The sequence below is a fragment of the Haemaphysalis longicornis genome, unplaced genomic scaffold (assembly GCF_048455015.1).
Source record: "Haemaphysalis longicornis isolate Haplotype H1 unplaced genomic scaffold, Haemaphysalis longicornis Haplotype H1 scaffold_1, whole genome shotgun sequence".
Taxonomy (NCBI): Eukaryota; Metazoa; Arthropoda; class Arachnida; order Ixodida; family Ixodidae; genus Haemaphysalis; species Haemaphysalis longicornis.
The window spans coordinates 379,500,638-379,528,370 of record NW_027526203.1 but is presented as its reverse complement, the minus strand read 5'-3'; the positions used below and the strand labels follow the sequence as shown (position 1 = coordinate 379,528,370).

The following is a 27,733-nucleotide window of genomic DNA, read 5'->3' as shown; positions in this document are numbered from 1 at the left end:
AGATTCAAAAGCCCATTCTTTCATTTCTGAGGCGTTTGTGAACAATCAAAGGCCCCTGCAGAATATTTTTGAGCGCCTCTTCCTATCTTGGTCTTACTGGCAATTGCTGGCAGATACAGAGAGCCTATTTCTGTACTCTTGAAATGCTTGCTTTAATTGCTTGTTGTACGTGCTTTCTCGACTGGACCCCACAATCCAGGTCTGGCTGCTCCAGCACTGCAGTTTCAGTTAGCACTGCAGGACACCCAAATAGTATTTCTAGCATCCACCAAGCATTAACCTCCGATGTGCCCAACACTTCATGAATTAGGTTCTAAATTGATCCTGCTGAGATAGCAATTGGCCTTCCGGTGCGAGAGTGAACCCCATTGGATTTCTACCAGACTGATCTGTTTGCTACGAATTTTACCCCACAGGATGACACAGCATCAGGCACCATAAACCCTCCTCATACATTCACAAATCTCTTCTGACTTACCAAAAATTTTATCCCCGAGCATTGCTCAGAATTCAGCATTTCCTAGCTTTAATCACCCAACAACCCTCCTGACATCAGGTCATTTGGAACATTAGACTTGGCACTAAGCTACAACTGTGCCCGACAAACCTGACTCGTCACAACATGCTCAAACTTGTTTTAATGATTCCCACTGAAGTATAGAATTTTTTGTCCTTTTGCCAACCTCAGCATTAAAAGTCCCTAATTTTAACAGCGGAGCTGTTTAAGCTTTTAGATTTGCCGAGGAGTGTTACCAGAGAATTAATCGTCGGCGAACTGGAGAGGGTGAAAATGCTAGGCCAAGAAGTGTGAGGGAAAGTGGCGAGGAGGCAAGGAGCCCACGAGCAGGTGTTAAGAATGCGCGCATCAAGAAAAAAATGCGGTTAGGGAGGTCCCGGGAACCGAACCTGGGACCTTTACACCGTGAAACTGGCAACCTAACAACTGGGCCACACCAAAGGCCCGAGGGGTACAGGTTAGCAGCGGTGGGGAACAATAACATGTGCAGCCAATTGGAAAGAAAGGAGGAAAACAAAAACAAGCAAAAAATTTGTGCTGGCAAGCAGTGTGCAACACCTACAAGGAAAACAGCCCCACATAGGAATTTTCACATGTATTAGAGCCAAGCTAGTTAATTTTGAAGTGGAAAACAATAAATAAAGCAAAAAACAAATTTAGGCACCCATAGCATGCAAAAACCATTCCATTTCGCCTTCCCAGGCCGCCTCATTAGGAGACAGGAGGAGAACAGCACACACGGGTTCGGGAGGTTGGAAATAAATAATAAAAGAATGAAAAAGTGATAACCTAACCGACTACGTTAAGCACGGCAGAAAACAATTAAAAGACCGCTGCGCCCCGAAACAAAAAGAGATGAACCAGGGGAAAAAGCACTTCCCGTGGTCGGAAGCTAACCTGGGCCCCTTGCGCTATGAAACCGGGTTCTATGCGATTGCGTTCGTGGTGTGATCTCTCACGTGCTGTTCTACTCGCCAGTTCATGCGTGTTTGCGCCTGAGGTAGGGAGCACACATGCAGAGTTCGCGAAGCCGGCTGCTGCGGGTTCTAGCATGTGCTAATGCGGTCCACTGTGGGAGAATGTTAAAGCTTGCGGACAAAACGATACGGGCCTGCCACTCATGCAGAACTTTCAACAGCAAGTTCGGAAATCCATGTGAGATGCAACAGCCGTGTCTTCGAGGAAAGTAGAGGGGCCGCTAACTCTGCGCTTTCCCCAGCCTTGCACAACTGGTGCAAGCTGCGCTAATTTTCTGGGGGGTAAATACACGATAGAAGAACGTTTGTAAACCCTGGGACTTGCAACGAGCAGCAATTGAAAAGCACAACAAAAAGAGCATGACGTACCTTCTGTCGCCGCCTTAGCAGGTAGTTCCAAACCAGTTTAGCTTTGTCCTTCGCCATGCAGATCTCCACCATGTTGGGCCTTTTCCTGACGTGACACTTCTCGCAATTGATGGCAGCAAACAGTTTCTCCTGAACCACAAACTCGTGTTCTCCTCCATTCCTAACCCTGAAAACATGCCACAAGTACTAATTGGCGCAAGTTTCATTTCGTTAAAATGAGGCAAAACATATATGTAATGAAAAATAAAGCCAGATGTTTACAGCCTTACAAATTACAAAAAAGAGATCAATTTCACAAGCCTTGGCAGCTAACACTATGTCGAAGGGAAAAGGATGAAATGTGAACACAATGCTCTGCAACAGGTTTAAAGTTGCTTTTTTAAAGGAGTAGTGACACGAAATTTCAAAGCTGGGTAACTATGTAAAATGCTTCCTTTTTATCAGGAGATATCTCCCAGCAAGTTTCAACAGCAACCGTTCAGCGTAACATATTTTAAATCCATTTTAATCGTTGTTTGCACAAGAAAGCCCAGAGCGGGCCCGCATGACATCTGCTCCTTGCTCAAAACTGCCAACATCTGGGATCCCGTGACGTAGCCGACGCGCTGGCTGCGGTTGGCGCGCTGCTATGCCATGTGTACAGGTCATGGTTTTGGGACTGAAGTCATGCTGCCCGGGCGTATGGGGATGGTGAAGACCTCGGTTAGTCTGGGCGTGCGCACTGTTCGCACGCGTGTCCACACCGGCAGCAGTGTGACAAGAATGGTGACGTCAGGGGCGCCCTCCTATCATGGTGGCCGCTCGGCGTTCGTTTTGTCAAAACCGAAACTGACATGAATAAACAACGTTGTAAATAATTGTTTACACTGCGATTGACCATATAATGTGCTTTCTATGATTAGCGGGCTGGTAGGCACCCACAGCAGCGAAAAAAAAGTAACATAAAAATTTCGTGTCAGTACTCCATTAAGGTTTAATGTAGCCTTCTTGGGCCTTGACACAAGAGAGGAAGGGGACGACGAAGCTGGCGGCTCCCTCCCATCCGTCAACTCGGCTCTTTGCCCCAATTGAAGATGAACACGCTTCTCACCAAGCAGTTCAGACCTCCACCCAACAACATCAAATTGAGCAACTTTTTTCATCTCCTGTTCTGGCTTTGTGAATTTGCACTGCAACTTCAGCCCACTAAAACCGGAGTGCTTGATTTGAGTTGCATATTTGAATTGATTGATTGATTGATTGTAGGGTTTAACGCGCCGACGCAACGCAGGCGATGAGGCGCGCCGTAGTGGAGGGCTCCGGATTAATTTTGACCACCTGGGGATCTTTAACGTGCGCCGAAATCTCGTACACACGGGCGTTTTTGCTTTTCGCCTGCATATTTGAATTGAATAATCACTGAAGACAAAAATGTCATTCCACTTTCAAATTCTCAATATTTGGTTTTAGGAGTATTTAAACTCTACTGAGTCTGAGCATAATGTCTACAAGATATCCTGCTTGACCTAAATCAAGTTGACAATGGGAAGTCGGGATTGCAGTTAAGGAACTTTCGAGTGAGTATTTGCACGTTACACGAGTCCACAGCTGGCATTCATCCACAAGGATAAGCCACCACATTCGGGGCCATTGCCTTCAGTACTGTGTGCTCTTACTGTTGCAACCTATGTGTACGTGCAAGAGGTTTAAAACTGCTACCATTAGCACGTACAAACTTGTGAAGGAGCTACACTAATGCACCCTGGATTAACTGTGTAGAATGTCATAAAAAATTTGAAACACCAAAAGTACAAGTGCACAAGTACTGATAGAAGGCAGTTAGACATAATTAAAAATCTTTCTTGATTGTTTTTGAGAACAATAGACAAAAAAAAATCTATTCAAGAAAAAAATTTACCAGCAAGGCATAAATAGATACTAGAAGATGTGATGATTGCAATGTTGGAAGCAGTTTTTTTGTATGGCAATCACATGCAAGTATACATCAATTCTAACATCTGGCGTAAAGTACTCGTGCTAACCAGTTATAAATAATGCAAATAAACAATTACTGAAACACGAAATGCAAACTGTGTTTCCCTTATTGCAAGGTTTAAACATTCAACTCTACACTGCAAAACAAAAAATCTTTCTAGCTGCACTACAAGCTAGGATGCACCTCTCAATAATTTCCTACCGCTGCAATACCACTCGTGGTGCAGAAGTGGGAAATTATAGAAAAGTTGCTATTTTGGCACTAGAATATTGTCAAAATTGGGCTTGTACATCTTTTACAAGCACGTAGCTGTGTTCAAGTATCGTTTTTTTTGGGAAGAAAAAGTCAGCAAGCCAACAGAAAAATGATTAAGAAAAGAAGCTTTTCTGGAGAATTGTTCGGTCCCATAGACCCATGTGGGACAATGTTTTTGTCTGGTGGTTTTGACAATGTTCCTGTGCAGGAAAAAATGGCCGTCTGGTGTGCTCTGAAGTAGCAGGAAAGCGGAGGAGGTGTTGCAAATAACTTCCATTATTCCCCGCAAGGAAGTTATAGCGTTCGCTGCCTCTGCTTTCCATCTATAAGCTAGGGAGCAGAGTAGTGAAGGAGAATTCGCAATAGAAGGAATTCCCACAAAATGATGGGCAGCTTTGCAACACTGCCCTTGAAGGCTGGCAGCTCTGCACTGGCACCCGTGCACACCTGCACACCTCCCTTCAACAGAGCTGCTATTTAGCACTAAAAATTGTTAAATGGCAGGCCAATGCCACTTGATGGCCTTCCAAGGGCGGGCATCTACTTGCAGCAGCATTTTAGAAGGTACAGTCGACACTCGCTAATTCGAAGTCGCTTAATTAGAATTTTCAATAAATTGGAAGTGATGTTGTGGTCCCGGCAATTTTAGACGCAATTTAATGGAAGAAAACAGCTCGATAATTTGGAGCTGAAACCTATTATATCGGTTAATTGGAAGTTCTCTGCGGTCCCCATGGACGTCGTATCAACGGGCGTCGACTTGATAAGAAATTAATGAAAACCACCAAGGACTAACATGAAATAAATGGCAGTGGGGCACACGGTGAGCGTATACTTTGCAGGGGCTCGAACGAGCACATCCAGGTAGACAAAGTTGTCGTCCTGCCACCAAGTTGCGTAAGCTCTCACCCTGAAAAAGAAAAGGACAGCAAGCGACAGAAGTTCAGGACTGCACTATCCACGAGTAAACTTGCACAACGCACTGCTCTTTGTTCGCCACCACCGACCACACGTGAGGGGGCTGCTGGTTTCTGACTGCACTACACATTTGCTTTCCCAGTAAAGTGTACTTCGGCACACTGTGACTGAAGGAGGCTCCGCCAACCGAGTTTGTAGCTGAAACTGGCAGAAGTAGCCCTCATATTCACAAACATAATTTAAGCATCACTTTTGCTTCCTGACACTTTTCGGCCGGAAAAGTAAGCGCTACTTAAGGTAGCTCCTAACCTACCTTAATAAAGTGCACTTTTTCCTGACCAGCATCGCGGACTACTTTGATAGCTTAGCTGGGGGTAAGATTTTGCGTGTTGTTTGTGAGAAATTGATAAAGCAGTAAAGAATGAAGCGCTTTCTGTGAGCAGAAATGATCCATGCACACCGCACACCGGCCCAGTCGGCGCTCGATGCGGCCAGCATCGGGCACTATGGCACTGCCTTCATGTATAGAATGGCGCCAGCAGATGCAGCTAAAGGTTGTCGCCGCTTGCCAAAATGCAACCAATTGGGCAAACCAAGTTCCCCGTGCGAGAAAGGGGTGGTACTATGGTGAAATTTTATGCAAAGGATAGTCATGCGCAGCTGTAGTGTAAGCGGTGACCAAATATAGGCTACAATTTTAAGCCTAAAGTTTTCTGCAGGGACCAGGAAGCTGGCGCCATGGGAGTATCCTTCCCTATTGGTGCAAGAGCCAAGCCCTTGCCACACGCCCGTGGCAGATTGGCATGTTGCCTGCGTTACGAATCGGCCAGCGCCGCCGTACTTTCCCGCAGCACTCCACGGCTGGGCGGCGAAGCCACCTCGTGTGCCTTTCTGCCATCAGGCGCCACCATGTCGGTGACAAGTTGCGACAAGCCGCGTCAGAGGCTTCGCTCTCGGCGCATTTCAAAACTTCGGCGGCTGGCGGCGAGGCTCGACTCCACGCTCTTCAAGGACACAGAGGCCCCGTGAACTCAGCGGAGTCCTCCTCTCTCCCCTCTCCCGGACTCAACGTGCGGCGAGGCTATGAACGGCTTACGAACTCTGGAAAGAGCGTTGTGTGTGTCTGTGACGTTCGTGGCGTGTTGCCGCTTGTTGCGTTTTGACCGTTACCACTTTTGGGTATAAATAGACCCCCACAAGCGTTGTAAACAATTCCTGTTAGAGCAGCGAATCGATGCTGTCGCTCTGCTCGAATCCTGTATTGTAACCTCGCCCGTCGGGGCATTGTTCTTTGGCTTCGGCTCACCTCTCGCTATGAAGTAAACAGTTAAGTTAGCCTACGGCTTCTGGACTTCTTCACGGCTGCAACAGCGGCTGGCCGCTCGCATCCTACACGCTACCACTCGTATGTCCGAGGCCACGGAGATCGGATCGGGCGCCCCCGCCCGGTCGCAACAACTGGTTGGCAGCGGTCGGATGGCAACTTCGTAACACCTGAAGCCAGCGGTGCGAGACCCAACACCATGGACGTCAAGGCGGCTTCGGACTTCGCAGAATTCACGGCGGTCAATGGTGAGTGCGGGACTCGTCTTCACTGTGTTTTACCAGGCTTCTGAGGATAGCTGGTAGGGTGTGTGTTTTTGTCGCGTGGGTTATTCGCGCAAAACATTTTTGGAGCAGTGGGAAAGCAGTACTCTAGACCGGCCATGAATTTGAAGGCGTTGAAAAAACCGCAGTTGTTGGAGCTTGCAAAAGAGTTGCGCTTGGATGTTACGGACGCGCTGAGAAAGCCAGAGCTGATACAGGCCATACTTGCTGTCGGGGCTGACGATGAGGAGCTGTCGGAATGCATTGAGCTGATCAATGATTTAATTGATTGATTGTAGGGTTTAACGCGCTGACGCAACGCAGGCGATGAGGCGCGCCGTAGTGGAGGGCTCCGGATTAATTTTGACCACCTGCGGATCTTTAACGTACGCCGAAATCTCGTACACACGGGTGTTTTTGCTTTTCGCCTCCATCAGAAAAGCGGCCGCCGCGGCCGGGAATCGAACCCGCGACCTCGTGCTCAGCAGCGCAACGCCTTAGCCACTGAGCCACCGCGGCGGGTGAGCTGATCAATGGCAGGGAGACCGCGAAACGTCAGGCCGCCGAGGCAGAGGCTGAGGCTGAGCGCCAGCGTAAGGAGCTCGAGAGGCAGAAATGAGAGCAGGAACACGAGGAAAAGATGCGATGGTACGACCTCGAGCTCGAGCGCCTTGAACAGGAAAGAAGGGAGCTCGAGGGAGAGAGACTCCAACGGGAGAACAAGAACCTAGAGCACAAAATTCAACTCGAGCAGGAAGAACCCAAGCCTGAGTTTGAATTGTTGCTCGAAAAAGACCTCGTTGTCGGGGAAAGCACCGTGCCAGCGCTGCCAGTAGCAGACACTCGGGAGCGCGAGTCGGAGGCGACGGTTGCGGCCCAGCAGCGCGGCAAGGTTGCTGAGAGAGATAACAACGGCGCATTAGCTCGGACTGTCGGCAGAGGGCAGTGCGTGTCCACTGAGTGCGATAATGTGTTGGCGTTTGTTTTGGAGATCTCGGCGGAGTGTTCGGACGGTTCAAATTCGCGGGAGGCCTTGGGAACGGCTACCGACTTGAATGTGAACACTTCACGAGATAGCGACGTTTCGCAGGAATGCGTAAACGATGAGGTTACCGAGAGGCCGCACGAGTCCGCTGAAACGGAAGTTGTTCCTTCGGACGGTAGTGTGGAAACGAGCGACGTGGTGGGAAAGCCTGCAGCCGAGGCAGCAAACGGTTTGCACGGTTCAGTTGGGAGTCATGACGATCTCGCCACTGAGCAAGCCGATTCCGTCTTGCCACCAGCTCAGGTAGCTGACCTCGAGCAACGGTCAGCCGAGCTCGTAGAGATTCAGGTGTCTGGGGCGGCTGAGCCGTCTTTTGAGACAGGGCAGCTTGGATCTAGTGTAGCCTTGACAGCCGCAAAAAAGAACGAAAACACCCTTCGGTGTTCGCTTGCTGAGGCTGTCGCCGAAAGCGCGAGGGGCAACGAGGTAGTGACTGTTCGAAGCTACCAGGTGTCTAATGAGCACGTCGTGCCCTTGTCACTCCCAGCTTATTCTCCCGTCGCTAGGCCAATATGGGCTAAGCTAGTTGAGATTTCGATGGCGCCTGTGGCTGAGCCGAAGTCGGGAACCGATCAGCCTAGAGGGGAGAACGTAAACACGTTCCAATGTTCGCTTGCCGAACGCGTTGGTGAAAAGGCGAGCAAGAAGGATAGAGGGAAAATTTCCGCACGTACTTGTGCGGGCACGCCAAGGGGCAAAGCCGTGAGCTTGCATCACGCCTTCAAGGGAACGCCGCCTCCAGGAAGGAGTGCGCGTCTCTCGTTTGAACGCTGGAAAATGTCGCTCGCTCCTCCGCGCGCTCGACCTTTGTCGAACAAGACGACAGGTGTGATTTCACACGGTCGCAGCAGTCTCTTTCAGAGAACGGGCGCACCTAAAGTGCGATACAAATTGGGGAAAGCTCGGAGCAATGATGAGAGCTCGAATCGCAGCTCTCAGCGCGAGAAGTGGTTTGTAGACGCCCGACTTTCTCAATTTCATTGTTTTTCCTGGAGCAGGTTTCGCCCTTTACAATTACATTTCTTTTTATGTGGGACATTTCCAATCACGCGAAATGTCACCTTTCAAGTTTGTGCACTTGTCTAAAGTACTGCTGGGCTAAAATATAACTAGAGTAGTTAGTTATTAGCGTATTTTTTTCGCAACTAAAAGCCTGGTAGAGCTTCAGTGTGGATTTGTCTTCGCACTTGCCGGCGATGCGGTTGTGTCTTCCTGTGTTGTTCTGTTGCTTGCCTGACCAAGCCAGAGACGTTCTTGGGGAGCCACTACTCGTCCAGTGACCCGGCCGGTGAAGCTTCAGCACGGTGTCGTACAGCCCAGGCCTGGAGTCGAGCGTCTGCCGAACACTTCACTTCGACAGCATCCATCCGGACAACGGTTGAAGACCCTTGTCCATCGGGATCTCGGACCCCCGGCGGAGAAGCTGTTACGAATCGGCCAGCGCCGCCGTACTTTCCCGCAGCACTCCACGGCTGTGCGGCAAAGCCACCTCGTGCGACTCTCTGCCGTCAGGCGCCACCATGTCGGTGACAAGTTGCGACAAGCCGCGTCAGACGCTTCGTTTTTGCCGCATTTCAAAACTTCGGCGGCTGGCGGCGAGGCTCGTCTCCACGCTCTTCAAGGACACAGAGGCCCCGTCGATCGCAACGAAGTCCTCCTCTCTCCCCTCTCTCGGACTCAACGTGCGCGGAGGCTACCGATGACTAACGAACACTGGAAAGAGCGTTGTGTGTGTCTGTGACGTTCGTGGCGTGTTGCCGCTTGCTGCGTTTTGACCGTTACCGCTTTTGGGTATAAATAGACCCCCGCAAGCGTTGTAAACCATTCCTGTTAGAGCAGCGAATCAATGCTGTCGCTCTGCTCGAGTCCTGTATTGTAACCTCGCCCGTCGGGGCATTGCTCTTTGGCTTCGGCTCACCTCTCGTTATATGAAGTAAACAGTTACGTTAGCCTACGGCTTCTGGATTTCTTCACGGCTGCAACAGCGGCTGGCCGCTCGCATCATACACGCTACCACTCGTATGTCCGAGGCCACGGAGATCGGATTGGGTGCCCCCGCCCGGTTGCAACACTGTTAGCCTCTGGTGCAGAACTTGCTACTAAAAAGGTACTCGCAGAAGCCTTGTTAACAATTGGTCCAAAATTTTGTCATGAAATTGGTTCACAATTTTATTTCCTAACAAAATTTGTTCATTATATCCCGTAACAGGCAAATTTTTCCTCGCTAAAACGAGGTTTTCTCTTAATATCCATTATTTTGTTATAGCCTGTCTCGTTAGGACGAGGGTTAACTGTACAAGCATTACAAGCAAAAATTGAAACCGTGACTTTGTGTATAGCTCCCCAGTCACTACACACAGCCCATCACAAGAAAAGTGTGCAAAGTCTCTTCGTTGATGTCCGTTGATGCGAAGTACCGCAAGGCAAGGGGACATTATCTCTCTCTCTCTCTCAAAAAAAAAAAAAAAAAAAGAGAGAGAGAGAAGGAGGAGAAGAAGAAGAAGAAGTAGAGGAACACCTTGTTTAACACCAACTCTTCAAGGGGGCCACAAAGACAAAATACCACTTTGTTTAATTTGAATAATCTAGCCTTTTATAAATGTTGAAAAACATTCCAATTTTCCGCTACATGGTGTCAGCAGTGGTGCAATAAGGGCCAGCACTAGAGACAGAAGTGTGCTAGCTGCATTTAGCATAAAAGGGATACTACTAATAAATGGAACTAAAGGCGTCACTATAACTGCAGTTATTTTTAATGGCGGTGGCTTTGGTTGGCGGCTGCCAGTCGCACAAACAACATACTGTAACAGCAGAGACCCCCCCACCAGAAAGTGGCAGGGTGTCGCCACTGCTTCATATGTCTTCTTTAACATCTCAATTAATGGTTTGAATTTTGTGAAAAATGGTATCATTGTTATAGGGACAAAGGAGGCTTTTTATTGAACCTAACTTTTACTTCGTTTTCATGGCCGCCTTCTGCCCACTGACTAAACCCCAAATCAGATAAACTAACGTTGGAACAAGAGAAACGAATTCTACAGAATGGGACACACAGTTGAGGAATGCAAAGAACCATGTGGGTTCATGAGGAAACGTGGAGGCACAGAGTGGGAATATGCGGGAGCTGCCTCTACCCAAGTCCCAGAAAAAAACTTGACACCACCGGAACACTGGCCCTGCATTAACTGCCACACACACGACCAGCTCCACTGCCACACAAGAGGAAGAAGTACACTTGCCTGGTTCCCACCCTCTCAGCAAATGCCAGTCTCGTCGGCGGCTGTTGTCTCCTGGTGGCCTCCTTGGGTGCTCCTGTGGTCCCCTTGCGGTGGCGCTGGCCAGCTTGAGGGCCATTTGCAGCCTTCAGTGCTTCTTCAGTGGTCCCCTGGCCTGCTTGTGGGCCATCTGCCGCCTTTAATGGAGGCAGTCGCAGTCCAGCAGCCCCTGCAGGCTCCCCGGTTTCTGCAATGGTCCCATGGCCTGCTGGTGGGCCATCTGCCGCTTTGAATTGAGGCAGTCCAGCCACCCTTGAAGGCTCCCCCGCTTCTAGAGTGACCCCCTGGCCTGTTTGTGGGCCATCTGCAGCCTCGGGCAGTCCAACTGGCCCTGCAGCAGGCTCCACTGCTTTGTTCTCCACAACCATCAGGCCAAGCAGCTCTTGGGCAGCTGGCACGAGAACCTTGTCCCGGATTTCACTGTACACTGTGGACATGTGTTCCCTTAGGTTCTCCTCGCACTGACGGTCAATTTCATCCCCACTGTCCGAAAGAGTCACCGTAGAGGCCACGTCGTCATCCTGCACACCAAGCAGATATACCCTTAGAACCATGTAGGCCCCTTTCATTTAATACTGCAGGCAGAAAGAACGTCAGGGAGTGCACTTGCTTGCAGCATGCATATCTAAATTATGGGTACTAAAAAATAACCTACGAGCCTTACGTCATACCTAAAAGGGACACTAAAGGCAGAATTAAAATTTGTTTTAACTGAAAGAGCATACCCTTCATAGCTGTCTCAGCTTTTGTTCAACGAGCAACGATGCGTTATTTGCTAAGAAATAAGTAAACAAAGCTAGTCCAGGAGATCGTAGCCGTCTGATATTATCTCCTCCCACGACATCCTGGCGTGAAATAAACTCTCATCCCGGCAGCTGTGTCAAGTAGCCGTTGCCCGTGCTCCCCCTGGCCCAAACATAACAACGGCAGAGCGACGCACACTTTACTGATTATGAACACCTGCTTGCAACGAAGAGCACAAGGTCGGATTGGTCAGCTAACTACCCACGGTGAGTACTAAACCTTTCACGGGTGATAAGGCATGAACCAGGCGCAGGCACGCTTTACTGATAGCAACATTTTAAAAAAAGTGTTACTCATCCTCCTCCACGCGTGGAGAAGGGGAGATCAGAAGCTCGGGCGGGTTGCTTAACGACACTGGACACCGCGCTGCACTCTGCGGAAGCAAAATAAGCTGCCGCGGCAGCATAGTGCGCGCGCTACGCTATTGTTTTTCTGCTTTGTTGTTTTGAATCTAGCAAATTTGGCTTGGTTTGGATTTGCAACACATTGTAATCACTCTGGACAAACTGCTTCTGCGAGGAGTGATGGAAACCAGAGGATCCCAGATCGAATTATTCGGAGTTTCCCCTTATTGAAATATACAGGGCTGTGCCGGGACCTGGGCATCAGTTCGGATTAACGAGCTTTTACTGTAAAAGATACAGATGAAACACTCAAGGAAAGGGGGGAGGGAGAGAGAGAGAGAGAGCAACCACAGCAGCATGGCTCCTGCGGCGCAGCCCTGCATGCCGCATGCAGTGGCCAAGTGCCATGTGCAGCTAGAGGAAAGTGGGAATGGCTTCGCGTGTGCAGTGGATGCAAGGCGCCATCCGGCTTTGCACATGTTGCTGGAGGATGCATGGCGGGAGTTTTGAACTGCTCTAAACACAGTTGTCACGTTACACACTGAGGTGAAATTGGCTCAACATTTTATTTCTGCAGGAAATTTGTTCGTCATATCCCAACACGGGCAAATGAGGTTTTAAATACGTTGGTCTTTACAAAGACTTTCAAGGGGAATTACGATTTGCTCGTTATATCCAATATTTTATTATAGCCTCTCTCCTCATGACAAAGTTTAACTGTAGCAGGAAAAAAAAAAAAAAAAAAAAAAAAAAAGTAATAAGTAAAAATAGACCCAGCGGTCTCGAAGAAATAACGAACAAGCATTTGCAACATAGGTTTAATTTACCAAAAGTCGCTTGCACGGTTGCAGCCCTTCGTGTCCTCTTGAACACGGGGCATCTGGAATGCCTTGCTTAGAAATTAAGAGTGCTTTTTGCAGCCCTCTTCTTTCCATAAAACATTTTCAGCTCCTCTGTGGAGTACGTAGCCCAGTTTGCAGACAAAATGAGAAGGGGGGGGGGGGGGGGGGATTTCTTTTAATGTAAAGTAGGTTAGCTGGTTGCCTGCATTGCATTGGAAAACTTGCCTATGGAGTGTCGTCGCCATGACAAGTGAAGCACTTTTTTTTTTTACATAATATGAAAACAGACCTTTGGCTTTTTTTATGTTGTATAACCTTGCCTAAAGAAGCAACTGGGTCTATTTTTAATATTTTTTTTTCCTTTTTCCACTACAGCTAAACTTTGCTATGAGGAGAGAGGCTATAATAAAATATTGGATATAACGAGCAAATCGTAATTCCCCTTGAAAGTCTTTATAAAGACCAACGTATTTAAAACCTCATTTTCCCGTGTTGGGATATGACGTACAAATTTCCTGGGGAAATAAAATGTTGAACCAACTTCACCTCAGTGTGTAACGCGACAACTGTGTTTAGAGCAGTTCAAAACTCCCGCCATGCATCCTCCAGCAACATGTGCAAAGCCGGATGGTGCCTTGCATCCACTGCACGCGCTAAGCCACTCCCACTTTCCTCCCGCTGCACATGGCACTTGGCCACTGCATGCGGCATGCAGGGCCGCGTCACGCTCGCCTGCAACTGTTCTCACTTGCGGACGGGCGCCGTGGGAGCCATGCTGCTATGGTTGTGTGTTCTCTCTCTCTACGTGCCGGTGTTCACTGCCAAAAGTTTATATGCAGAGCATCACAAGGATAGAAATGAGCTACTTTGAAGCTTGGTATAATATTCTGCATAACTCCAACTTCAACGCGTGCACATATTTTTTTAAAGTGTTGTCATTCAGAGCAGCCAACACTTCTCACAGAACAGCCAGTATGCACTAAACCAGTGGTTCTCAGCCATGGATGTGTCGGGGACCCCTTGTGGACTGGTGGAAGTGATGGGGGACCCCTTGCAGCGGAGGGGAGGGGGAGGGGGGGGGGGGTATGTAGGTAAATTAACACAACTGGAGCGTGAAACAGGTGCCTTTTATTGCTACCAAAAACATCAAACAAACGTGCCACATCACTTCATTTTGGACAGTTCATCAATACGTGGCACAGTCGCGCTTGGAAAAAAAAAAAAAAAAAAAAAAAGCGGGTGAGGGTTTTGCGGATCCTAGAAATGGCTTCGCGGACCCCCATTTGAGAACCACTGCACTAAACTATAGATTTATGCATTGGTATTAATAATTTCCCCCAAATTCAATCTGAAAATGCCGCGACCACAAGGTCAATTTGTAACACCGTGAACAAGTTTTTATTCCTAGTTCAGACAAGTTCACATAACTAGAAGTGCCACAGCAAACGTTGCACAAAAGCGATAGGGCTCGTGCGCACAGTGGCTCACGTTTAACTCAATATATCGTACTTTGATTAGCCCTGATATGGCTGAAACGGTCACTTTTAAGATTAAATGGAATGCCGCAGGCATTAATTACAACTACCCGTGTTCTATAGTAACTGGTTGCGGAGTCAGGCGATGCTCGAACTCGAGCGGCTATACAGTGCACGCCGCAGTTCTTGACACGTCGATCGTTTCTTTCCAGAAGATAGTGAGCCCGTTGTTAAACATGGCATTCACTAAACACATAAACGATGCAAATCAGACTAAAAGCACACACCATGAACCGTTATCACAAATGCACACACCGCGTTTCACTCTCTCAGGGGTGAGACAGCTGAATCAGATTTGGCAGCAGTTTTTAAAGCAGCGAAATCTCGATTTTGGAGCAGAAGAACCTTGATTTGGAGCAGAAGAACGACATTTAGTAAGTCACCTTAGGAGCCTAAAAAATCAAATTTTTGGCAACTCGAGGGGGGGGGGGGGGGGGGGGGGGGGGGAAAGGGGGGGGTGCACTTTTTAACCAGTTTTGAACGCACATAACACTGAAACAGCATTTCAATAAAGTTTTTTCTACCAGAGTATCACAAGGTACGAGCTGCACTACTTTTTTACAAACCATTTTTAAATTCTTAGGCTATACTATATGCATAGATAGTGTGGAGCGCAGTAGAAAAATTCAAATTGAAAAACTAAGAGGCATTTTTATTATCATGTGGATGCCGAAATGATTATTTTCGTAATCCCAGACTCGGCATAAGTTGCGCAAAGCGAGGTGACAGTCGTCGCACCCCACCTCCCACCTCGCACCCCACCCCACCTCCCCGCCTCCCACTAGGATCGTAATTTGAGTCACGGTATGTTTAGCCGCCTCCCTTTTGGCATTAATTTCACTTCAGATATAGCAGAACCATTATTACTAGCGTGCAATAATAGCCCGTCCCGCTATCGGACACTGCTTGAACATTGTGCAGCGATGTAGCCTGCGCCACCACTTGTGCGCTGTCGATCGTACCGTTCCCGCCGCTCGCACGCTCGCTGTCAAAGGCAGCAATAACTCGGCGTTTTATAACATCGCAATGAGTCCGAAATTTCCCTTCAAGCACACCCCGCGCCTCACACTCAAGGTTGAAACACAGCGAATTCGCGGCCACCTCGTTGTTTTTGACGAACTCCCGTCTTTTGAGTTGCGCAACTTCCCGCAACAGATCCAACTAAATGTCAACACAGACACCCCATTATCACAACTGCGGTAGAAATCAGCGAAGAGCACTCTGCCTCAAACACGAGCAACTGCTTCACCCGGCGGACATGTTTGCCAGCACACCAAGATGGCGGCGCCCAGTAATGTCGTTCCGGAGATACGGCGCTCCGAAAATTGCCGTTTTTTGATCAACTTGCACAAGTACGTAGTTTGTCACCTCAGTACACGTAAGTATTTTTTCCACAGGACTTTGCAATGGTTTTAGATGGGAAAACTCGCAAACGCACAGAATATTACATGAGCAATCCGACATTGTGACTTTCGAAAAAACTATCTCGGGGACAAATTATGCAGGTTTTTTTATTGAATGACCAATCAGTTAAACAAACAGCATCACCTTCGGGGTGCTGGAAAATTATGCCGTCAGTAGGCATTTTCCCCCACTGTAACTGACGGGACTGTTAAAATCCTTGGCTCTCAGTTTTGGAGCAGTTTGGCGCAATTTTTGCCATTTTGAAGCTTTTGGAGCAGCCTGGCGCAGGAAAACAAATTTGTATCAAAACGGCGCAATATGCGCAGCTGTCTCACCCCTGTAGGTAGTGTTCTGAACAATCGGCATTGATCAGTACGTCTGCTAGTTTTTATGCAAGCATTCGCAGGCCGCACTGTGAGCAAAGCGAAGGTGGTGTGTTTGGGGATAAAACTTAGCCCCATCTGACGCAGCGCGCCGTCTCTACACGGCAATTTTTCGGCTGCAATGGGCAGGTGCCTATCTTTATTATAAAGCCGGTCGTGCTTTGGAGCTACTGGTATCAACTTAAACCTGTGCAATACGCAGGAACACAGGCTTTATGTGGTAAAGACCTAGTTCCGAAGCACGTGGCCTCCACGATCGGCTGCCGGCGAGTTTCGCTGGCAAGGTTTGGACTGCAACATGCTTTGGACTGCTGCAGTAACCCCAATTTAACAAAATTTGCAGCTGTGAGTAGGTTCTCCTTATATTAGGGTTGGACCGTATTTTGCATTAATATTGCTACTAGATTTGAAATCACATCATATTTCGTATTGCTCGTTTTGGTACTCGAACGTTTTGAATACTTGCTCAACCCTTCTTGCACTGAAAGTATTTTACAGGCAACCAACGCATGCGTGCACGAAGTTGGTATCATACCTCCAGGGACAACTGCTCGTGTGGAGCTTCTGGATCAAACTCCGGCTGAGGTGGATCTGTTGCAACAGCAAGCCCTAGCTGAATGAGTTTCTCTGCCACATTGACCCTCTTGGGCTCACAGGAGTCAAACAAGAACACCTCGTGCCGGATGGCCCCAGGTCCATTTGCTTCCGAGGTTCCCGCAACCTTGCATGAAAGAGACACAAACCAGGTTGGCATTATGTACATAAGCACAATGAAAAACTTTGATCGATGACGATCCTCCCTAGAATGCCAGATAAGAAGTACCAGCATGGTAAATACTGCAGTAACCACATTTCAAACTAGTATGCGGTCATGCTAAAACAACGAAAAAACACGATGACATGGTTTTCTGAAGAAAGTTTTCAATCCAAAAAGCCTAAGAGAAAGTGCGTGGTATGTGCGGCAAAATTTTATGCTCCCTAAGCGCATGACACAATTTGTCAAGTCATGCTGATGACAACTGTTGAATAATTGTCGGGGTAGGGTGTGGGGATCCGCTTGATCCCCTTTCCTCCTCCCGCGAGCGCGATGTTCGAACGAGCGCGCTTTCCCGCGCACGTGACGTCAACCTCGCGGGCCGACGTGCCGGCGGGCACCGACTGTCCCGCCGCCGCTGTCGCTCCTCCTCGCCCGGGAACCTGCCTCCTCTCCTCCGCGCCTTAAAACCGCGACGCGCACGTTTCGCGGGTCTTTCTCTCTCTGCTCTCGGGTCTCGGTCGGCTCTCTCGCGAGCTCTCTGGATGTCTCCCTGACTCCAGGGACTCGGGAAGGAGATGGAGGATGGAGTATAGGGAACGCGAGGGGCCGCGGATCGTATCGCACCCTCGCCGCCCCACGTCCAGGAGAAGGGAGTCGGATACCGGGGCGCTCCATGCCCCCGGCCGGCTCGTCTCCTCCCCGCCGCGCCGGCCGGTCGGGCGCTGTTTGGCCCCGATCGGACGCGCGTCGGTACAGTGTAGTTCTTAACCCGGCCTTGGCGTTATTATGCACTGTACAACTGGGCCAATAAACCCCCTTGGTTCGTCCTGGCCCTTTGGAGCCTGTCGTCGCCTGTGTCGGTGAGTCGAACCCGTCGCGGCGTCTCCCTTGTGGACGCCGCGTACCTCTCTGGGGCATTTTGGATGGGTCATTTCCGGGCGTCGAGCTGACATCGTCGCTCAACGTCTCTAACGAGGCTAGCCGGGGTCGTTTGTTGTCCCGTAGCCAGACCCAGTATGCCCACATTGGCGCCCAACACGGTATCGACACTGCGCGACGGAGCAGGCCCTTGGCCTTAGTCCCTGTGCGATTTACTGTGAGGTGAGCGGTTCGGCTTCCGAGCACGACGCTTCGGCGTAACGTGCTCCCGCCGCTCACCGCTGTCCGCGGAACCGAGGCGATTATCGCCCGACCCGCGCCAGCATCTGCTGTGTTCTGTACGACTCAACGTAGTGGCGATTCCGAGCCTGCGAACTTGACGTACGATATGAACCTGGAGCAGAGCCATACGCTCGCTACGTCGGAAACGAGAACACCTTTTGCTCGGACGACGTTAGCCTGCGGCCAATGTATCTCCATGTGCAGACGACAAACGGCTTTTGTGGCCAAGTTTGCGTTTCGCCAAGGAGCCCCTTGCGCCTCGTCGGGGAGCATTCTGCTCCGACGACGATAACGCGCATTCGTCCTACCGAGTGCATCATCGCACGCGCGGACGCCAAGGCCCTGTCGCAAAAGAGCGCACTTTGCCTCCACGACACGGCCGGGACCGCATAGCACATCCCCGCGCAGGCATTGTACGACGCTTTGTTGTCGATCTTGCCCGGCGCGCGTGGGATGCAGTGCGCTGAGTCCACAGCTAGGCCCACTGGGGAGCACTGTTTCCCAGGCATAGCTCGCTTTACGATCTCGTGTTTCCAAAGCACGGCGGCCCGCTCGCCGCGTAGTGCTACGGACTACTTAGAGATCGGGCCACACGTTCTGAACGAGTTTGACCGTTTCGTCGACAAAAGTTCGTTCGTAGTGGAGACGGACCACGTGGCATTCAGCTGGCTTAAGCGGATACGTGAACCACGCGTGCTGGCCATATAAGCTGCGCCCGTGAAAACGTCACCGCGCGCAATGGGAGTGGTAGCACCACGTGGTGGCGGACACATTACGTGAGCCCCCGTGGCCGCTTGAATGTTCCTAACGCGCCTAGCACCCGACTGGCCCCGTAGCCACGTGCTGAACGTCGGCCAGTTGGTGCGAGCCCCGAAGGGAATGCATTAAGCGTGCAAACGTTGCAATTCCCGGGCGATATCGCATACCGAGCAGACCCATTGTCAGCCGGTATTGCATCCAGCAGAGACGAGCAGGTGCCCGGTGATCAGAACGATCCGTGTTGTAAATATGATTTTAACTGGCTCTGTGTGAGTCGTGCTCTGTGTGAGCGGGCGACGCGGTCGCCGGAGGCTACTAACCGCTTGTATTGTGGTCAGCCTCGAGCGCTTTGCAGCTCGTACTGCTGCAGGCGCGTTTTTTTTTATTTCTCGGATTCGTATCTGCTACATGCTCAATGTCTCTCGCTGAAGTTTATCCCACCGAAGGAAATTCCCCCTGAGAGTTTCACGGTGGTGAGCACCCGCAGTTTGAGGAAGGTGTACGATACTTCCGTGACTCGCGGGCGGCTGGGCGAGTGGCCGCAAGACTTTACGAAGTTGTGCCGCTCCACGACCTGGCCAAGCATGTAGCGAGTTGATCTCCACTATCCTCGCTCTTGCCGTTGCGCTAAAGGAAGGGAAACGCGAACGAGGCGGCGGATATTAGCCCCCGTCGCTAACCCGGAGTTCCTGACGCGCGCCGCACCTGACGGAACATGCGACCACGTGCTCGAATGTGTTCGTCGGTGCGATCGTCGAAAGGAGCACTGCCACGAATTTGGCAATCCCTAGACGAAAAGCGTACCCGCGGTACCCCACATGCGGTCCGCCGGCATCGCCTTTGGCAGAACAAACCTCCTCCGAACGCAGCAGTAAGGTCCGTTTGTAAATATGTAAATAGTACGTCGTTTGGCTCTGTGTGAGTCGCGCTCCGAGAGGGAGCGGGCGACGCTGTCGCCGGAGGCTGATGACCGCTGGTGTTGCGGTAGGTCCCGTGCGCTATGCAGCCAGGCTGCTGCAAGCGCGTTTTTTATTTTTTGCCTCGGACCCGTGCTTGCAAGGAGCGGATGGGAGTTCTGCCGATAAAATCTCACCCGACAATGCCCCGAGAGGCGCATCTAGGGTGACGATTTGCCGCAGTCTAGGGAGGCCGCGTTCGGCTTCCCCGACTCGCGACAGGCCGGATAAGCGAGCGACCGTAAGACTTTTACGAAGTTGTGTCACTCTGCGAAATAGTCCGGCCGCGCACACAGCGAGGAGGCTTTTCTCTTCTCGCTCGTGCCGCGCATGCCACAGCGCGAAGTCCGGATCAGGCAAGTTATCCCACTTCATGCACCCAATCGAGAGGCGCAACCACGGCAAAATGCGGCGTACACTTGGGGACTCCACCCCGGTAGCCGTAGTCGTCGGTTCCTTTCGGGCTGCCGCTGTTTGCTTCGCGGATCGGCGACATTTTCGCCCTGCGGGAGCGCTAGGCATGCGCGATGAGGACAAAGGACCGCGATATTCACCCGTTTGGCTTTTTCCGCGGGCCTGATCATGCGTCCTCACGTCCGAGCGGAGCGTTGGCGCGGGGCGACGTTTCCGCCCCATGACCAACCCTACCGAGCGCCAGCGAGCGCCAACGCCACAGCCACGGAGGGGTTGAGTTTGCCCCCTCTCCTCAGTGGCCGGCGGAAGCGCGTCACGTCAGGCGACGGCCCACCAACTGGCCCAATAAGCCCACGTGACACGGCAGGTAGACCCTCTCTCATGGCGGATGTCGGAGAGACACCGCGGGAGAAGGGCACGCCACTCAATCGGCGGCCTAGGGAACGACGCGGGCCTCACGCCCTTCGTTCCAGTATTCTTCCCTCCATGCCTTCGTCGCCGATAGCGACGCTTTGGAAGGGGGGGGAGGATGGCCGCCGATGAAGCGAAACGGGGAATGCCGGCTACCTTCCGTGCGACCGCTGTTACGCACCACGCAGCCGTTAGCTCTCCCCAGTTTCTCGCGGCACCGGCGTTACGGCCGCTTTTTCGGCCCGAGCCTTTGCACGCCCCTATCGCTGTTCCCGGCAGGTAGTTTTGGGTTTCGCCTTTCGTCTCCCTTTTTTGCAGCACTGTCCCTTGGCTCGGTCCCCAGCCCGGGTTTCTTCAGCTTCAGTTGCCGCACCACACACGGCCCTTGCCACACACCATCCTGCATCGACCAGCGGCTTCAACGTCGCCACTCGCCAGGGCCATGGCACACCCAAGCAACTCGGGCGCTCCAGCGCTTTCCCGGGGCACTCCCTCACGATGCCTCGTGCGGCGTCGCTCGCTGCGGCTCCTCTCCCTGGTGCCTTCGGCGAGCGCGCCCTGGGTGCTCCTTCGGGACCCTCAGCCGGTACGGCACCCTGCAGCTGCTGCTACTTCCACCTCCGGCGGCCCTCTCCTGCTGCAGCTGGTCGAGCTGCGCCTGGCGGCTTCAACCCTCGAGCCTGTTGCTCGAGCGGCCGGCGTGAAGCTGCCCCGTGGCCTGGCGGTCTTGGGCCTGGTCTCCGGTGTCCTGGCGAGTCATCTAGACGGCCCCTGCTCGTGCCGACCACTCTGGCGTCGTGTCGAACTTTGGAACGGCGTGTCTTCGAAGTGTGGGCGTGTGTGTCGGCGTGGACTCGAACGTGCGGACATTCGCGGACTTCTTGGGCTGGGGACCCGTTGTAAGCTCGTAGGGTATGTGCTGTGCCTGCAGTTGTCGAGCCGGTCCTTCAGACCGGGCTCGGTCTTGAGGAGGGGGGGATGTGGGGATCCGCTTGATCCCCTTTCCTCCTCCCGCGAGCGCGATGTTCGAACGAGCGCGCTTTCCCGCGCACGTGACGTCAACCTCGCGGGCCGACGTGCCGGCGGGCACCGACTGTCCCGCCGCCGCTGTCGCTCCTCCTCGCCCGGGAACCTGCCTCCTCTCCTCCGCGCCTTAAAACCGCGACGCGCACGTTTCGCGGGTCTTTCTCTCTCTGCTCTCGGGTCTCGGTCGGCTCTCTCGCGAGCTCTCTGGATGTCTCCCTGACTCCAGGGACTCGGGAAGGAGATGGAGGATGGAGTATAGGGAACGCGAGGGGCCGCGGATCGTATCGCACCCTCGCCGCCCCACGTCCAGGAGAAGGGAGTCGGATACCGGGGCGCTCCATGCCCCCGGCCGGCTCGTCTCCTCCCCGCCGCGCCGGCCGGTCGGGCGCTGTTTGGCCCCGATCGGACGCGCGTCGGTACAGTGTAGTTCTTAACCCGGCCTTGGCGTTATTATGCACTGTACAACTGGGCCAATAAACCCCCTTGGTTCGTCCTGGCCCTTTGGAGCCTGTCGTCGCCTGTGTCGGTGAGTCGAACCCGTCGCGGCGTCTCCCTTGTGGACGCCGCGTACCTCTCTGGGGCATTTTGGATGGGTCATTTCCGGGCGTCGAGCTGACATCGTCGCTCAACGTCTCTAACGAGGCTAGCCGGGGTCGTTTGTTGTCCCGTAGCCAGACCCAGTATACCCACAAGGGATAAGGTTGTGGGCCAGTGGTGCCTGCAAGATTTCGGCCAAATTGCTTGTTGCATCAGGGGTACACTTGTTGCCCTTGCCTCGTCACCAACTGTGCATGAACTCTTATCACTCTTCAGCTAGTCTGGACTCTAACTACTCGTCTTCAAAGGTGACAGCTTGTTTTGACATTTTCTCCCTGTACAAAGCCCCCGTAATACAGAAAACTGCAAATCTTGCTTAAAACAGAACCAGGAAGAGAACTAATTTGTGTTAGAAAAGTAGTGACATATTGAAAGATATGTGTGAAAGAGCCCAAGACGAAGGCGCGAATTGCACAGGACAAGCGCTTCCTAACGTGCAGTTCTCTTCTTCCTCTTGTGCTCTTTCACGCATCTTTTCCAATATGTCACCATATCAACTTGCCCATCTGTCACTGCTTCTTGAATAATAGTGGTAACACTGGTAATAGTGGTAACAGCTGAGATGAATCGATGATCATACAACTGCAAAGCTAATCAATTGTCTCAGGCGTGAAACTTGGTTTGGGCGCACAAACGTTTGACAAACGTTAACTTTGGTTCAAACTGACCTACAACACCAATACTTGCTTGATTACACATCCTTATGATTTTACAACCTCTTATTACGCTAATCTTCTAATTAGCTCCTGTTGAAATGATTATTATAAATTCAATATTATTTTATTAACCCCTCACTGCAGAAGAAAACTGATAACATACTTGAAAAGTGCATGTTCAAATGCACGAGGAGCTCGAGTTTTACCTAAATCTGTCAGTAAATAAATAAAAGTGATTTTTACTTTTACTTCTTCACCCCCCCCCTCCCCCTGAAGGCTACATGGGAGCAAGCAAAACTAAAACAAGTGAGTTGATGGGCTCTTCTGTTGCGCACCCTACCCGCATCCATCCTACAAGCGGCCTTTCGCTCCAAGCAGCATCTGCTCTCCTCTGGAGAACCTTCCCTCCCAACTTAGCTGACGAGACATAAGGAAAAGAACTGGGGAGATGCTCTCTCCAGGGCCTCTTCCTTCTTTGGTCTGACCACGTAACCGAACCATGTTTTTCGACTACGAAATCAGGTGAGTCGCCTATTAGGGGACAGACTGATTTGGCGGCCACAGATGCCTCAGCAAGCTCATGGAGACATGGTCTCCCACCTAAGCCCAAGAGAGCTGCTTTCTTATACATACTGTAGATTTGAACAGTGGATTAAGGCGCACTTTGTTGCAACTCCTACGAGTGCATACTTGGCCCCTTCTGGCGAGTCGATCGAACTTTAGTTCTTGTGCTCAAGCTTGCTAGCCGAATAAGGCAGCCCGTTTATAGCCACAATCGGTGCAACTGTGGCATGTGCCGTAGTGGGCACCATTGCGGGCACCCACCAACAAGCAGAGGATTTGGGACACGTTGCTGTCGTCAAATCCGAAGTCCTCAAGCACTCCGCAAGCCCTGGGGTCCCACTGCGCCTCGGACGGGTCGGAGCCTGGGGGACGGACGCCAGCCAGGCAGCACTCGACACCTTGGTACGGCAGCAGCAGCATCCACGGCTCTGACTGGTACACCTCGTCAAGAGAGCATGTGGAGCTGTCGCCGTAGTCAGGAAAGTGCACCTCCACTTGTCCGCCATCCAGAACTTTCCGCACCTCTGCACGGTACCAACTGGGGGCAAACAAGAAAGGAGTGAGGAGACTGCCAACACTCTGATGCAGGATCTTACTGCACAACGCACTGCTTCCTGCGTCCTCTGCCGTCAAGGAGGACGCTGGCGTCGTTGCTATCTGCTGCTACACTTTTTTAAAACACAAGACCTGCTTAATTAGCTGGCAAAAAAATGTAATATTTGAGTCAGAAACTTTTCTACCGGATATCAGCAGGCTGCAACAAAGCGGAAGCTTTTTCTCGTACATTTTCTTCAGAACATTTTTTTTTCCTTCTTCTTAGAGGGAGCTGAGGCAGCACCTCCTCTATACTTTCAGTGCCTCCTTTGTACTTTCTTTCAATAGTGTTCACGAATTTTTTCACCGGCAGGGTATCTGATAGTGCGCCCATATTTGTCACCTAAAATCGTGAATTTTAGTGATAAGGTTTCAAAAAAATACCGAATGTTTTCGACAAAAGCATTGAACTTGGAAATGATGCCAGCTTGCGGGCGGTATGTAGCACCGATTACATTGGACACTCTTACAAACATGCTTTTGACGTTTTCATTCATACCTGTTAGTTTGTAAATTGTTTGATGCTGAAAGCCAGATTTCAGGTGAACAGCTATGCCGCCCCCTCTTTATTTTTTTCTGCATAGCGTTATGCTTTTACAACCCTCAAAGTATGGTGCAGAATCCATTTTTGCTAGCCAAGATTTGGTAAAGATTATGGCATCAAATTTAACACTTAGCGAGTTTAGTACAAGACGCTGGTGGCCTGCTTTATTTTAATGCTCCTCGCATTCAGATGTAGTGTGGAAACTATCCTTTTCTTGTTCCAGAGTGTTCTTGGTGGGTGCCTAAAATTTAAATGCAGCCATAATTTAAACCCCATATTTCCAAACCATTTGAACCACGACCAGCACTAGTGTTTTCTGGTGGACAAGGCCAACTTTGTGCGACTCCTGTTGGCATGCAAAAATAAAACTAGCCAAAAGGAATGGAGCTGAAGGATGACACACACCTGCCACAGTGCATATGCCCTCATTAACCTACCTTGACTTTGCTTAGAACTTAGAACATAGAATTGAGCTTTATTCGAAAGATTTTGGGCACTTCATATTCCCCGACAATTTCAATCGGCAGGTAACCATGTTTACAGTACAAAAAAATCTGCATTTAATTACCAAGTTCCTTTTCTCACCCCTACGACATACAGAATTTTTCTTATGGACATGGGGAGCTGACAAAAACTGACAGTGAGGCTCTCCCGACTTTCAGCCCTGGACTCGCCGCGGGCTGTGCAAGGTGCAATTTGGTATTTGTGTTTCACACACACTCCTATGCCACTGGTTTGTAAAGGACCTCAATAGTCGGTTCTTATCCTCTGTGAATCATTGCTACTACCCTGGTTCATAAATTACATGAAAGGGTGCAACTTTGATAGTCACCACGAGCTGAGAGGCCCTCACAATCAAGAGACCACCTCTACCAGGTGAAGCTCCTAAAGTAACCTACTTTGAAGGAGGATACCATATTTTTGTGCATAGAACCCACCCCTGCATATAACCCACACCCCTATGTTGCACCATGAGGGGGAAAAATGTAATTGCGTGCACCACTGACAGCACAAAGCAGTCTCCTAATCTTCGTAAAAATGGAGTACTGACCATGCAACACCATGTTTATTCAAATAACAAACAGACCAGAGGTTTTTTTTACTCGCGTTTAAAGAACAAAACATTGGCGAGAGAAATGCAATCATGAAACTATATCGCTGTACAGTAAGGCACATCTACTGAGCTGATTACTTGCAGGTAGCTGCTAGGTTGTGAGACGTTATCTATGGTGGCACCTGATCTTGGAAAAACAACTGTGTTCATGATTAAGATGGGGTATGGGTTCAAGACTGAAATTACATCACTTTATTTTTGCTTCAAGGATGACTGCAATGACATCTAGTGACGACGCCCTGCATAGAGGCATGGCACGCACTGCAGTGAAACCGCATTTCAGGGCAAAACTCTCAAATTGCCCACGCCTAAACTTTAATCTTAAAAATATATGTCAATTACTAGTGCAAATTACATAGCAAAAATGTGGCAACATGATTTGCTTCACAAAGTACAAAATTTATGATTAATAAAAAAATCTGCCTCGTTACTTTTCTGCAAAACCTCCTCCCACTCCCTTTCAGCAGCAAGAAAATCAGCGCAATGGTGCAGACTGCTGTCAAATGCACTTAGTGTTTGCAGCGTAAAACTTCCTGCCTTCGATACATAAGGTGCAACTATATTATTGAAGTTCATGAGACAGGGTTGGTCAGCACAATAAAAAATTTTCATTTTTGAACTATGCATGCATCATATTTGCACCCCCGATTGGATAGTAATGTGCAAATAAATTTACTTGAAAAAATTCAAAAAAAATATTTTGACGCTGGTTCTACCGTACAGATGTAAGGCATGACACCATGTACCTAATAGAGGTCAGTTTATTTGATGCACACAACTGCAGCAGCAAAATTCTCATTTCATAAACTTGCTTATGAGCTCCTGCTGGCATTAAAGGGCCCCTGAGATGGGGGTTTTTGGGGGGTTGATGGTATCGGAGCGCAACGGCTATTTCTTGAACTAATCGTGACGTGTTTGTGCGCTCTTGATTTAATCAATTTTTTACGAGCGTAAAAACATCAGAAAGCTATAAAAAACATCTTTTGTGTGTGGGTGCTTTTACACAGTCACACATATTTGTTTTATACCGGAGTGTAAAGCACTTACACACCGGGCCAAACCGGGCTTGACGCTCCTCCGTTCTCGGCGGAAGGATACAGTGAGCGCTGGAGCAACGACGCTTGCAGCCAGCGTGATCGCTCAGCGCTCCGTGTCTCAGTTTTCTTTGCATTTGCTTTCTTGGACGCTGCACCCGAAAGGATTCTTTGCACCATCTGTGTTTCGAGCGTAGCCTCGACGTTGTTTCAGAGGTGGTAACGAACGGCGCGCCAAGGGAGCGCCGCGCCGACGACGAAGGAGGAGCTCCGCATGCAGCGCTTGGACGACGCCGGGCACTGCTCGTGATCACGAGGCGCACGCTCAAGTGCACTCACGCGGGCTGAATAAATCAGTTCAAGCCCAAACGCTGTCGCAGCTGATTCTCTGCGGCGGTCGCGACAAGGGCAAGAGCATGCTCATCCCGTAACGACAACTGCCAAAGAGTTGCTTCATTTCATTGCTTCCCATCAAGTCATGATCGCAGGAAAGTGTGGTTTGCTGCACCGGCCTTCTGAAGTTGCCTTGTGTCCTTAGCGCGCTTTACCGTTTACCGTGTTAAATGAAGCAAGAGTAGCCGTTTGCCGCTGAAAACGAAAGGATTGCACTCTGCGGTTTCTGCATTCCGGCTTACCGGCTCTGCCGAGTAGCGACATCTGGCGAATTTGTCGCAAAGCAAATGACACAAACGTTTGTTGCCCAGAACTGTTCGCTTACGCTTGAAATGGCTTGAATCTTAGACGTCTTCAATTGAACTCTCACAATACAATAATTTTTTTAAAAGAGCCGTATACTTCTACTGTAGAGCTTAAAAAATCGAAAACATGACGTTGACGCCGCCATCTAGTGGGAAGAATTAGGACCAAGTATTGCATTAACCAGAATTCACGCCACCGCTAAATATTTCGATATAAA

General features: G+C 50.3%; 1 protein-coding gene across 1 annotated transcript in view; it reads right to left on the bottom strand.

The window, feature by feature from the left end:
• Positions 1-27,733, bottom strand: part of LOC144160685 (uncharacterized) — a 59,271-nt gene that overhangs the window by 15,088 nt on the left and 16,450 nt on the right. Inside the window, exons 4-8 of the mRNA XM_077691895.1 lie at positions 23,793-24,069; positions 16,766-16,951; positions 10,883-11,439; positions 4,890-5,003; positions 1,864-2,029 (exon numbers count right to left, since the gene is read on the bottom strand). Of these exons, the coding sequence (XP_077548021.1) occupies positions 1,864-2,029; positions 4,890-5,003; positions 10,883-11,439; positions 16,766-16,951; positions 23,793-24,069 (1,300 nt within the window). The remainder of the gene's footprint in view (positions 1-1,863; positions 2,030-4,889; positions 5,004-10,882; positions 11,440-16,765; positions 16,952-23,792; positions 24,070-27,733) is intronic.